The following is a 14,923-nucleotide window of genomic DNA, read 5'->3' as shown; positions in this document are numbered from 1 at the left end:
TTGTGTGTAACTCACTTACCTGGGTGACAGTGACAATGGAAAGACCCAAACTCGTTGATGCAGTCTCCTTCATTGCAGATCGTTGGCGTTTCCTGACACTCGTTGACGTCATCCTCGCACTTCCGCCCTGTGAAAGTCTCGGGACATTTGCACTTGTAGTCGTTGACCAAGTCGATGCATTTCCCACCGTTGAGGCAACTGTCGCTTTTACAGTCGTCGATGTTAACATCACATTCTCTGCCCGTCCAGCCTGTGGATGGTGGTTGGAGAGTTTTTAGTAATAGGGGTGAGTGATGATTATATGGGACAGTGATGGTGATGATGATGGTCGTGGTGCTGATGATCATGATGATAATGATGGTGATAATGTTGTTTTAGTGATTGTTGTTGCTGTTGATGATGATGATGATGGTGATGATGATGATGATGATGATGATGATGATGATGATGATGGTGGTGGTGATGATGATGATGATGATGATGATAATGATGATGATGATGATGATGATGATGATGATGATGATGATAATCATGAGGATTTCTGCTCGGGATGATAAGGGTGATAATGTGATGATGATGATGATGATGATGATGATGATGATGATGATGATGATGATGATGAAGATAATGATGATGATGATGATGATGATGATGATGATGATGATGATGATGATGAAGATGATGATGATGATGATGGTGATGATGACCGAATACCTCGTTTGCATCTCTTCTTGCCGTTACTTCCACAGGTATAGGTCCCATTGACCGGTGTTTTACAGTATATCTTACAGCGATATCCATAGTAGTATTTGTCACATTGTCCCCACACTTCAATGTTCAGACTAAGAGGTGACAAAAATTGTTATAACAAATTAAATATGATATAATAATTAACCGGGTTTATACCTGTCTCCTGCATGAAAATTAATCTGAATCCATAAAAAGGTGTGAATGGAACGGTGCCAGAAAAAAAAGCAATAATCAACGTTTGTTTTGACTTCCTTGCCAGGTATTTTTAGAATTGTCACCCTAAAATTAACACCCACCCGACACAAAACTAAACTTTTCCTAATCAAACAAAAAAGTAACAAGTGCATTCTATACAGAATGGTGTTCAGCACAACTGTGTCTACAACACAGTGTTTAGTATTTATAGCTGTAATCAAAGCATTTCTTTACATTTTCTGACGTACAAGAGAACTCAGAATGAGAGCATTGTCGGTTGCATCGTAACGAATGTGACGATTTTCCTATGGTTGGTAAGGATAGGGTTTAAGCCTCTTGATTACTCTTGAACACAGGGCCGCGCGTAACAGCACTCACTCTTCCATCTGACTCTGTTTTTGGGGTCTTCCTTATCCGTACTCAGGTTTGACCGGTTGCCTTCAACAAAATCTTAATTCTGCGTCATCGTGATTCTTTTGGATGAAACACCGAGAAGAAAGGCTCTGCGATGGACACCCCAAGGAAAGAGGAATCGAGGCCGCCCCAATGAGACTTGGAGACGTACCGTAGAGAGGGACCTGAAACAGAGTGGTCTGTCCTTCGAGATGACCCCAAAGATAGCTACTGACAGGAACAGGTGGAGATACCTTAAAGGCTCCATACACGCTCAGTTTTCATCCAGGGACGACCGCGAAACAGGAAAATCGGAGTGAAATCGCAATGTGTGTGGCCATATACCTGGTCGACGAGCAGAGGGACGGTCGGTCGCTCGCAAAGCCCGCCTTGCTTAACATCGACGCAAGTGCCAGCAGGTCCGGAGAGGATTGACTGACTGACTGATGTTTGCTTTGGTCGACCAACCCTCCTCTTTCCTTGCGGGTTCCTCCAGTTCAAAGTCTGCCTGGTGATATTGCTTGCAGGCTTCCTGAGGGTATGGCCGATCCAGCCTCATGTCATTTGGTTTGTTTTGTGTGGTTATGTTTTCACTGAACCCTCTCCATATCATCCATAGGAAAATCGTCCCTTTCGTTACAATCCAGCCAATAATTTTCTCATTCTGATATCATTTGTACATTACAAATTCTAAAGAAAATATTTTGTTCTAGCGATAAAAATTAGACACTGGACAATATTGTTTATAGAATGTACTTGTTTCTGTTCTGTTTGAGTAGAAAAATTTTTTTTGAGCTGGATGGGTGTGAAGTTTTAGGGAAAATTTTGAACATGGCTGGTAAGGTGAGAGTTGGTATGGGACTCGTCGTTGAATCAGAGTCCTTAGTTCGCTTTGAGCGGCTCAAAGTTGAATCTTTTGGAAAAGTCTCATGCACTCATTTTTACACCTACGTACGGTAAACGAGAGTGAGTAAAATCCCAAACCTGGGGATTTGCTCGAAGCCGTTCTTGAGGTTCCGAGCGTGAGCATTTTTGACAAGATGAAGATCAATTGAATGGATCGATATTTGAAGGACGAGATTTTCAGCCAAATTTTTTTTCAAGTGTTTCTTTTTTTCAGAGTCGTGTTCTTTTTTTCTTTTTTTCCAGAATAGGCAGATTAGTACATCATATTCATAAACCGAATAAAATAGTGTTGACAACAAGAAAAAAAAGTAGACATTCAGAGCCATTGGGTTCGTGGGCCACGAGTCTATCCCGGATACTGTAACGTGAAAATTTCTTGTTACCATTTGGATATGACTTAGTCTTTAAAAATATTGAGCTTTTATATAGCGCAATATCCACTAAACGTACTCAAAGCGCTTTACAAGGGGTCCTGGCCAACAGCAACACTTAACATGTAGGACGGGACATGACGCCTGTTAGCGATATTATAATTTTTTTCGGACAAAGACAACGCTGTTAACGGCCAGGTACTCATTTTACACCTGAGTATGGTGAGACAATGTGAGTAAAGGGTCTTTTCCAAGGACTCCACGATGCGCCGAGCGAAGCTCGAACCCAGGACCTTCCGATCCGAAAGCGAGTATCATACCACAAGACCACATAGCCGCGTGAAAAGGATAATTACAATTTCTTGTTACCCTTTAGATATGACTTAGTCTACCGCAAAGTTCTTTCCGCCAGATCTAACATAATCAGCTACCTAATCACGGATTGGTGGACAATATTCGTGTTACACCCAGCAACCCAACAACTACTGCTGAGTGGTCAGCGGCTCTTAATACAGATTATGACATGTCACGAAATCAAAACCGGATTCTCCTCAAAGCTCTTCAAATATATATATCTATATATATATATATATATATATATATATATATATATATATATATATATATATATATATATATATACATCCCCTCCCAGGCCAACTTACCTCTACACCCCGACTTCAGCCTCCTTACAAAAAATGTAAATGAGCTTTTGTCGACAATAAGACAAATCGTGCTCGTGTATTTGTAACATTTCATTTAACAACACGTAACATTCCGTTTAAAGCAAGACACGCAACATTTAATTTAATGATACATCCCAGTGTCAAATCTCGTGATCAGAAAATAAATCGTCGTGTCTTGAAAAATACACAACGCCTCGGGCTGAGGATAATGTTAACGTTTACTTTACGATAAAGAACGAGAAGACGGAAATATGTACGTATACGAATGATAGTGTGTCTTTTCTTCTTGTGGTGATTGGTGAACAGACATAATCGTATTATCAACACCATTATGATAATGATAATGATGATGATAATAATGATGATACCATGACTACTACTACTATTACTACTACTACTACTACTACTACTACTACTACTACTACTACTACTACTACACCACACTACTACTACTACTACTACTACTACTACTACTACTACTACTACTACTACTACTACTACTACTACTATACTACTACTACTACTACTACTACTACTACTCCCACCACCACTAACTACTACTACTACTACTACTACTACTACTACTACTACTACTACTACTACTATTACTGCTACTACTACTATTACTACTACTACTACTACTACTACTACTACTACTACTACTACTACTACTACTAATAATAATAATAATAACAATAATAATAACAATAATAATAATAATAGTAGTAGTAGTAGTAGTAGTAGTAGTAGTAGTAGTAGTAGTAATAGTAGTAGTACTAGTAGTAGTAGTAGTAGTAGTAGTAGTAGTAGTAGTAGTAGTAGTAGTAATAGTAGTAATGCTAGTAGTAGTAGTAGTAGTAGTAGTAGTAGTAGTAGTAGTAGTAGTAGTAGTAGTAGTAGTAGTACTAGTAGTAATAGTAGTAGTAGTAGCTGTGAACCATTTAATTTGAAGTTTGGAACTTAATACCAAGGGACACAACTGTTAAAATATCTTTTTTTTTTACATTTGTCTTTCTTATTACCGATATGTATTAATTAGTTCCGTTTAGCTAAGATACTCACAACACCCGCCAGTCAGATGTAACGTACAAACACACAAAACTATGTGCACCCTTAAACGTTTATAGTCTGCTTGATAGAATTTAGTGAGAACTAGTTATAAAAATGGATAACTAAAAACAATAACAAAGAATTTTTTTTTGAGTTATGTCAATTTCGGTCCTTCTATCTTCTTTTTTTTATCAAAAGAATACTCTAGGTCAAAAAATGAGATGGAGTGACGTTTATTTTTTTGCAGGCCCGTTAACCCAAATTGTTCTTGCTTATTGCTGTAATGGAACGTACTTCTGGTGACTGTAAAGCACAGAACGCACAGAAATCTGGTGTACTATGGCCACATAAGACGGACGACACAACAGTCACAGAAGTCAATACTTGAAGGGAATTTTAACTCACTCAATCCTAGAGATTTTTTCTACTTTTCAAAATGGGAAAAAAATTATTAAAAATGAGCATGTCTACCATAAAATTAAAAAAAAACAAAAAAAAAACCTAAAAACATTAGCTTTGATGCTACGCCTATAGATTGTCTCGTAAAAATGTAATAAATAGGCATGGGGTACATGTAACCCGGGTAAACTACGGATATTTTCGGTGTTAGGGTTGAATGAGTTAATGGGAAAAGAGGGAGAGGGAGACAACTAAAGAACTGGTTGGGAAATATTATAAAAGAAATGACTGGAAGATGATGAAGCACTGCTCAGAGATGGCGCTAGATAGAGAATTGTGGAAGACCATGGCATCCAACCACTATGAGAAGGAATCTCGGTCAGGTAAAGTAAGATGTGAAAAAGCTGGCCTTTTGTCCTGGCTAGTGGGTGGACATAATTTTTGGAAAAAAAAGTAGGTCAGATCTTCAGAATCATAAAGCATATGGAGTTTGGAGTTTTCCCCTGTTCCTATAGCGTGAAATAGATAATAACAATTGCTTCCTACCTTTTGGATAGGATACTAGTCTACCGCAAAGTTGTTGATTTTTCTATTACGCTAGATCTAACAGACCCCAGCAACCCAATCACTTCTGGGTGGATGGTATGTGTGTGTGTGGGGGGGGGGGGGGGGGGTTCGGAACAAATCTTGACTTCATCCGGATCCCCTAGGCCACTTTGCATGTGAGGTGAGTTCTCTACCAACTGAGCTTTTTTGTAAATTATAAGCTAAAACAAAGAAAAATATATCAAATACATCACCACGGTAACAACCTACCGTAATATTGTGAGGGAATGAAATGAAGATGGATAAAAAGCAAGACAAAATAATAATGAATAATTAAAAACAGAAATAGGTCAAAATTATAAAGAAAAAAAATGTAGACAAAGATTATTTTTATTTGGGCTTGTTTTGTTAATTTAAATAATAGCGAGACAAAAATTAATGAATAAATAATAAGAACTTGGGTCGAAATTATAAGACAAAATAAGATAAAATGAACTTTATTTATCGACTTCTGGAAATTTACATTGGGTATTGAATTGCCCTAGAATAATGAATTTTTGAAAATAATTAAGGAAATGAATAATAAAAAGGAAAAACAATGACTTAGAAGTAAACCAACGAAAAGTCTAACAAAAACTGAACACATTATAAAATAACAATTTGGTGTAATGTAAAATTAGTGTTTAAATATGATATTGTGCGAGTTAATTTTTTTTTAAAAGATGCACTCATTGACCTGTCTTGAAGTAACGTGACCATATATTTTATCAAACATTATAATCTTAATACTGTAATAATATAATCATCTAATCTCTAATCTCTATTATTTCAAAGGCATTAAAAAAAAAACCCACACACATTTCAAAAGGATGAAATTATGTTAAGGATGGCTTACCAAATACAATTTACTTAAATCTTAAAACTGTTTTTGTTATTAGTTTGTAAGTGGCATAATATTAACATATTAAGTAAGACTCTCGTGATAAGGGTTTTCACTTTCACGAAATAGTGTTCCCCTTTTCATAATGATGGCAGTTATGTTAGTGATTATTTGTATATACGATACTGCTGTTCTGATTTGATTGGTAGTTATAGTTCATCGGTCAAGCATGTCCGCCGTTATACGGAGAGAAAACGTAATTTTAAATAGATATATTTATTGGCCAGGAAAGGTCAAGTTAAAATATCGATGATTAAACATACTCTCAAAACGTCAAAGAGTTTGAAACTCAAAATCTTAAAACATTCTCAGGTTCGAGTCTTTTTGACAAGCTGGGAATTATCAGAGTTATTTTAATCGGTTGATATTTGAAGTAAAATATTTTACAGCCAAAATTAATTGTAAATGGTTTTGTCACTGGAAGACGAGTATGTCCAAATCAGATTGCGTGGTCATATGCAAAGATAGGTAAGGATTTGGGGAGGAGTGGAGGGGGGGGGGGGGTGGAGCAGTGGAGGTAGTTATATTGTTTATCTCCTAACATTTTATACATGGAATGTTATTGAAAAAAAGAGATGAACCCCCATTTTCTGCTTTTATTTGGGGTAAAATATGTGATACGTTCAAACCTCTCAACTCAATGGTTTGAAAAGGTAGAGAAACTGCGCTCATCACCCGAATACAATGCTTTGTCAATGGAAAAATATTGTTTCTCTAATATTTACATCAACATATGTTATTTCTAACAGAATGTGAACATTTTAAAACTTCAAATGCTCTTTTCGATGGATTATGAAAACATTTTTTAAAACAAAACATGAAATGCAAGCACCAAAAGAAGGGTGTGAAAAGTATCTCCTGAAAAAAATAAATGTTTTGAAAAGCTGTGTGTGTGTGAAAAAATGCTAGACAAGGCAGAACGGCAAAAAAAAATTCAAAAAAATCACCCGACCTCGAGGAAGATTTTTTATAATTTACACCGCTCAATACTTTGTGATTTTTATAATCTCAGCAAAAAATGGTAAAACTTTTGTTCACACTTTACTGACTTTTTAAAAAGCTGTTCTCTTCTTCTGGTGGAAAATTTCCATTGTTTTAAAATTAGTTTTTAAAATATTTATATATCCCAGAGAAACTGAATAAAATAACACAATATTGATTTTTCTTTGTATCAAATGGTAATATGGTAATGACCACCAGAACCCCCCCCCCCCCCAATAAATCAACATTAAACAATAAACAAAAATAGATACACCAAAAAGAAAAACCTCAATAAAAATGTTTTTAAAACCCCAACATAAAATGAATTAAATAATACATAAATTAAACAAAATAAAGTTAAGCTTCGTATTTTCGTGTTATTATTTGATTTATGCATTTATCCAGATTGTTTGCATGTATTCTCCTCATAGGATCCATACGCATTAAGAATCATGAGACAAAAATGTAATATCAAAATTCAAATAATGTGGAATATCCAGTTGTTAATCAATGGTTTATCCTTACACAACTTTTTGAAAAAGAAAATTAATATGGCCTAGCCTCTATATTAATCCCAATATTAAAGAGTTTTATTTTTTTTTCAAAGGCAAACTTCGAGAAGAGACAGAATAGTCATGACGTCATTCGCAGAGCAGAGCTTCAAACTGTGAGCATCAATGCTTAGAGGTCATGTTTTTTCTTTTGATTTGTTTTTCTTTATTTTTGTTTGTTTTTGTTTTATTATTTGCTGGAAATCAGTTAGAAACAAAGTGCTGACAAAAAAAAAAAACAAATAAATAAATAAACATTCAAATAAACTTCAGCTTTTATATGGCTCAGAGCGCTTTTCAAGAGATCCCTAGCCAACCCCAACAATAAGCATGTAGCACGAGACATGACGCCTGTTAGGCGATATTACAATTTATTTTTTTCTCCGACAGAGACAATGCTTTTAACGGTCAGGTACTCATTTTACTCCTGAATACGATGAGAGAGAATATGTGAGTAAAGAGGGTTTTTTTTCCAAATACTCAACCCTGCGCTGCTCATAGCGGGACACGAACCCTGGACCTTCTAATCCGAAAGGAGTGTGTCATGTATATAACTAGACCACATAGCCGCAGCTGGTCGTATATGAAAACAAGAATTAATACCCGTTCAAAAATGACACCTCTAAGGGCTAACCCACACCGGAGACTGACTCCGACGACCCGGCACTGCCGTTATCTGCCGTCTTCCGGATAAAGACGTCGGGCATTGACAAAGTACTAAGAATAAAGAGAAGAGCCGCTAGACCTACCCATGAAGCTCGAACAAAAATAAACGGCAGAGGACGTCGGGTGCTTGGTATGGGAAGTTTAACGGCTCTTCTCTTTATTCTTAGTATTGTGTCCGTGCCCGACGTCTTTATCTGGAAGACGGCAGTGCCGGATCGTCGGGTTCAGTCTCCGGTGTGGGTTAGCCCTAATCAATGCTTGGAGAGCAAATGAGGAATCAAAGCAATGAGCAAATACAAAATGGTGGATGGACAACATCAAGGAAAAACAGGTTTCCAGCAGGTGGCAGATTTTCTATTAAAACCGAATAGGTTGGAAAGACATGGCATCTATCCGGCCTCCTGTGGAAGTCCCGGGTTTTTGGAGTTTTTGCCAAGATGAGAGTCATTTAAATCGATCGATATTTGAAGGACGAGTAATCTGGCCAATTTTTTTTAAATATGTGTTTTTCAAGAGTACGGCAAAGCTTGGCTGGAGGTTTGTAGTTTGTAGGCATCCACAGCGTTCAAAAATCAAGAGTCTGCCTGCCTCCTGTAGGCTATTGCTGCGTCTGCTGGTAAGCCATTTTAAAACACAAATAATTGATAACTTACCCCATCCATGACGATTTATCGGATTTGCCTTTATGTTTATTGTCATACGACCAATCTCGGCCCTTCTTGCTGTTGTGGTTAATATATATAACAAGTTTACATGGTGTATTCAAAATAAATATATAAATTTAAAAATAAACAACAACCCCCCCCCCCACCGGAAATAAAAACAAAAACAAAAACAAAATACCCCCCCCCAAAAAAAAAAAAAAAAAAAAAACAACAAACAAACAAACAAAAAGAAACAAACAAACAAAAAAAAAAAACATTCAAAAAACAAAACAACAACAACAAACTACGTAGTCTTTCAGATCCATCAGCTAAACCCGTTGAGTCTGAGCTTATACCGATATCTATCGCGTCAAATGGACATTGAATTAGTCTATTCTAACGCAAAATACTTTCATTTACGTCTATGATAATGACATATATTATGTATGGCTGATATCAATAATGGGTGTGGCCCTTTCACTGCCAGGAGGATTAATTGTGTTGCACAAGAGAAAAATCATCTATTATTATTCATGTATTGGGCTACGCGCCTCTATCTAGGTCTTTCAGTTGTGTATTTTGTATAGCGCATTTTTTTTCAAAACTATATAATCCTTAGTGTGTTTTACATTGGTTGGAAACAAAAAAATGAAATAAAAAATAATGAAAAAAATTTTCAAAAAAAATTATTAAAAAATAATAATAATAAAATAAAATAAAATAAAATTACAAAAAACAAAACAAAACAACAACAACAAAAAACAATAAAAATAAAACACACACACACACACACACACACACACACACACATATATATATATATATATATATATATATATATATATATATATATATATAATTTTAACTTACTACACTCTGTTGGCCAAACGGATGGTTTGACGGTATCTGTTGGGCCACACGAACAGGGACTTGCGTAGCGTGTCGACATGATCGTCCGAATTGCCTGGGGGGTCCACGTCCATTATATTGATATTCAGGGCAAACCGAGGCTGGGGGAAATGGATGGGAAAACAGGTGGGGAAAAGGTGCGGGGTGGGAGAGGAAGAGACAAAACGGATAAATAATAATAATATTGTTATTAATAGAAGTTTACTATTTTTTTTGCTCTCTAGAGTTTTGAGAAGATAAGGTTTCATTTTTATCGATGGTTTTTTGATGGGCGACGATTTATATAGATAGTATGCAGATGACGTCACTCAGGCCTTTGTTATTGTTTTTGCCATCCGCGTTTGTGAGTTGTTCTCACTAAACAGTATTAACCAGACTATAAAAGTTCATGGTTACACAGAGTTTGCGTGTTGGTCCGTTATACTTCCGGATGGCAATGTTGTGAACTCCTTGGCCAAGCGCATTCTATCAATAGTATTTTTTTTCAGAGTACCATAGTCCGGCATCGTTACTTCTTTCTATTCTGTAAGAACTGTGTTCTTTACTGATGTTTTTAATCAGAATACGGAGAAGAAAAAAATGAGCATTTATATAGCTTAATATCCACTAAATGTGCTCAAAGCGCGTTCCAAGGGGTCCCTGGCCAGCAGCAACACTTAACATGTAGGACGGGACATGACGCCTGTTAGGCGATATTATAATTATTTCGGACAGAGACAACGCTGTTAACGGACATGTACTCATTTTACACCTGAGTACGGTTAGAGAAAGTGAGTAAAGAGCCTTTTCCAAGGACGGGCTCAACTATGCGTCAAGCGAGGCTCGAACTCAGGACCTTACGATCCTAAAGCGAGTGTCATACCACAAGACCACATGGCCGCACGATAGGTGGGAAAGTGGAGGTGGAAGAGAAAGAGACAAAACAGATAAATAATATTGTTATGAATAGAAGTTTATTATGCGATTATAAAGTAAAATAGTTAGTACTTTAGAGCCATAAAGCCCGTGGGGCCGGAGTTTATCCCGGTTTCTATAGCGTGAAACGGACAATAGCAATTCACCAGTCAGAAGGTGAAAATTTTGGATTTCTATTTTTTTTTCATTTTCTGAAAGAATATGCTCACAAGAGCATTTTAATCTTGATTTGAAGTAAATCGCGTGATTTTTCATGACGTTAGGGTCAGAAGTATTGGAAAGGTATCCAGCAACTTTTCTCAAATTTCATACTTTTTCAATTTGAATAGCTGTTAAAAAAATATTTAGAAGTGAAATTAAGCTTTGATATTTCCCGAAGATGTAAAAAAAGGGTTGATTTAATCATTTATGACAAGAACTCATTTGTGATAAAAAATGACCGTCTAACTAAACTTGGCAATATCTCAGTTCAAACCTTTTCACCTTCCGACTGATTATGTCATGCACTGACACATATAACTTTTTTTTACGACAGAGACAACGCTGTTAACGGCTAGGTATTCATTTTACACCTGAGTACGGTGAGAGAATGCGAGTAAAGAGCCTTGTCTAATTGATTCAACTATGTACCGAGCGAGGCTCGATCCCAGGACTGTCCGAACCGAGAGCCAGTGTCACACCATATGACCACATAACCGCACAAGTTTGAAGGATCATCAGACCGTGGTTCATTCGCGTTTTTCAATCTCGTTGTCCAAATGAGATTCACTGTAACATCAAAGCATCGTAATCTTTTAAATTCATCTAAAAAGACAAAATCTTAATTTGATTTAATAATTTATGTATTTGGAGTACATGATCTACGCATGTTATTTTTTAGGAAAGTGACAATAAAGGAACTGGACTTTTTAAATAACTATTTATCCTACGTACACTTATTTGCAGGTCTCATAACCCATTTCCTTATGGGCTCATTGTTGTAATGGAAATAAAAAAAATGACACAAAATATTGTATATTAGAACAATGCTAAACTAGGCCCATATGTGGGTTCGGATGTCAGAACTGCATACATGTACACGTCTCATTAATCCAATTTAGATCTTTAGAAATGTATAGAGAAAAAAATTAATCCTTTCAAAATTACTTTTCCAACAACACCCAAAAAAAAAAAGAAGTAATCAATTGTCGTAAACTAGCCAGTAAACGAACTCAAAGCGCTTTACAAAGGGTCCCTGTCGGACAGCAACACATACCGAACAGAACGAGACATGACGCCTGTTAGGTGATAATACATTTTTTTCCCGACAGAAACAACACTGTTAATGGCCAGGTACTCATTTTACACCTGAGTATGGTGAGAGAATTTGAGTAAAGAGCCTTTTCTAAGGACTCAACTATGCGCCGAGGGGGCTCGAACCCAGGACCTTCCGATCCGAAAGCTAGTTCATACCACAAGCCCACATAGCCGCACAAAAGCGGGAAGAAATTGTAATTTTAAAAAAATATACCGTCTTGCCGTTAAAAGGTTGACTACAATGGTATAAAGCTCGGCCACTTCAACATAACAGTATTTGTATTACTATCTACTGTGTTTGTTTTGATTTTGCCCACCAACTACACACTTTTCATTCATCAAGGCCATCCTTCTTCGCCTTAAAAATTAAAGTAGGTATAAACACTCATAACTACACATTTAATTATTTGAGAGGCAATAACTGTGTCGTATCGTTTACAGGATATAGATAGAATGCGCTTGGCCAAGGAGTTCACAACATTGCCATCCGGAAGTATAACGGACCAACACACAAACCCTGTGTAACAATGAACTTTCATAGTCTGGTTAATACAGTTTAGTGAGAACAACTCACCAACGCGGATGGCAAAAACAATAACAAAGGCCCGAGTGACGTCATCTGCATACTATCTATAATATAAATATAACAATAGAGGCAATATGTTACCCATCACTTCAAATTGGTATTCAGTCTGAGTGCGTCCTTCAGAGCTATTAGACCTATGATCGTTAACATAGCCTAGCCTGACACTAGAACCGTGGCCTTCGTAAAGTTATGACCTGACACTGACCAAAAAATAACGTCAAAATGCCAGTCTTTTGCCACAAAAGAAAACAGATCGTGAGTTGTGTTCAATAGTTCAACCAATGAAATAACTTGTTTCCATGAGCTCTACTAACGACAACTCACTTGGCGGTGCAAAAACCAAATAATGACGTCAAACTGCCAGTCCTTTTGGATGTCAGTGTCAGCGTAGCCATCGTTATGTTATAGCCTGATACTGAAATCCAAAAGGACTGTCAGTTTGACGTCATTATTTGGTTTTTGATCCGCCTAGTGAGTTGTCGTTAGTAGAGCTCATGGAAACAAGTTATTTCATTGGTTGAACTATTGAATACAACTCACGATTTGTTTTCTTTTGTGGCAAAAGACTGGCATTTTGACGTCATTTTTTGGTCAGTATCAGGCCACGGTGTCAGGCTATAGATAGAATGCGCTTGGCCAAGGAGTTCACAACATTGCCATCCGGAAGTATAACGGACCACCACACAAACTCTGTGTAGCCATGAACTTTTATAGTCTGGTTAATACAGTTTAGTGAGAACAACTCACAAACGCGGATGGCAAAAACAATAACAAAGGCCTGAGTGACGTCATCTGCACACTATCTATATAACATAACGATGGCTACGCTAGAACCATCTAGTACTGGCAGTTTGACGTCATTTTGAGGTTTGTTTAGCGTCTAGTGAGTTGTCGTTAGTAGAGCTCAAGGAAACAAGTTACTTCATTTTATTGAATACAACTCACGATTTGTTTTATATTGTGGCAAAAGACTGGCATTTTGACGTCATTTTTTTTGGTCAGTGTCAGGCTATAATTTAACGATGGCTACGATAGGAGTCTATCTCGTTTCTCTAACGTGGAGTGGACAATAGATAGTTCGAAGATGACGTCACTCGGGTCTTTGTTATTGTTTTTTTTTTTGCCATCTGCGTTTATGAGTAATGCTCACTGAACTGTATTATCCTGACTATAAACGTTCATGGATACACACAGTTGGTCCGTTATACTTCCGGATGGCAATGTTATGAGCTTCTTAGCCAAGCGCATACTATCTATAGATAGTTCGAAGATGACGTCACACAGGTCTTTGTTATTGTTTTTTGCCATCCGCGTTTTATGAGTAATGCTCACCGAACTGTATTAACCCGACTATAAACGTTCATGGATACACACAGTTTTGTGTGTTGGTCCGTTATACTTCCGGATGGCAATGTTATGTGCTTCTTAGCCAAGGGCATTCTATCTATAGCAATCATTGCCCACTACTTTCTTATAATTTGAATGAATGAATATGGCTGCGCAAGTCTCTATGGACGCTTGCCGTGAATATGTGCGTGCGCCACATCGAATTTGTTAGTCTGTTTCTATTATCCCGTTAGTAATTTGCCTCCATAAATCTCTGTCTTGTGCAAATGTTCTTAGCTTTAGAATGTAATCATTTCTTATTTAACGCTCTCCTTACCAGCCATTTTCAGGATTTTCCCCAAAACTACTCACCCAACTAACACAAAAAAATATTTCTGATCACTCAAACACAATAGCAGTAAGTTATTACGATAAATAATTTCTGTAGCAAAACATGCTCTAAAACACAATGTTCATTTTCTTTAAACTTTATGATGAAAAAGAGAAATTTGAATAAGAAAAATGTTGGTTGTATCGTAACGAATATGACGAGTTGGTGAGGAGAGGGTTAAGTAAGATATTTGATGCTGTCCATCTCAACCGATAATGTTATTCCGATATGTATCATTTGTACACAATTTTGGGTTGAGTGATTTCACCATATTATTCTGAAAACCCTCCAAAACACAACAGTTGTTATAGTTATTATTTAAAAAAACAACAACTGATGTTAGATTAAATTGACGTCATAATTTCTGATCATTTTAACTTCATACCTACTCTTTTGGCATCTAGGTCATCCCGACAAATTAC

At 36.7% G+C, this 14,923-nt stretch overlaps 1 protein-coding gene across 15 annotated transcripts in view; it reads right to left on the bottom strand.

The window, feature by feature from the left end:
* The window catches only part of LOC144975225 (uncharacterized), a 74,321-nt gene that overhangs the window by 25,324 nt on the left and 34,074 nt on the right, over positions 1-14,923 (bottom strand). For 11 of the 15 annotated variants that reach the window (XM_078919102.1, XM_078919110.1, XM_078919100.1 and 8 more), the window contains 3 exons: positions 9,949-10,088; positions 715-842; positions 20-250 (listed from right to left, as the gene is read on the bottom strand). In XM_078919102.1, the coding sequence (XP_078775228.1) occupies positions 20-250; positions 715-842; positions 9,949-10,088 (499 nt within the window). Of the gene's footprint in view, positions 1-19; positions 251-714; positions 843-9,087; positions 9,157-9,948; positions 10,089-14,923 lie in introns of all 15 variants that reach the window. The other 4 variants (XM_078919095.1, XM_078919104.1, XM_078919096.1 and 1 more) reach the window with 1 other exon arrangement.

This window comes from Berghia stephanieae, chromosome 6 (genome assembly GCF_034508935.2).
Source record: "Berghia stephanieae isolate SIO BIC M18660-M18661 chromosome 6, UCSD_Bste_1.3, whole genome shotgun sequence".
Classification (NCBI taxonomy): Eukaryota; Metazoa; Mollusca; class Gastropoda; order Nudibranchia; family Aeolidiidae; genus Berghia; species Berghia stephanieae.
Note: the sequence above shows the minus strand (reverse complement) of the source record. Positions and strands in the feature narration are given on the sequence as shown.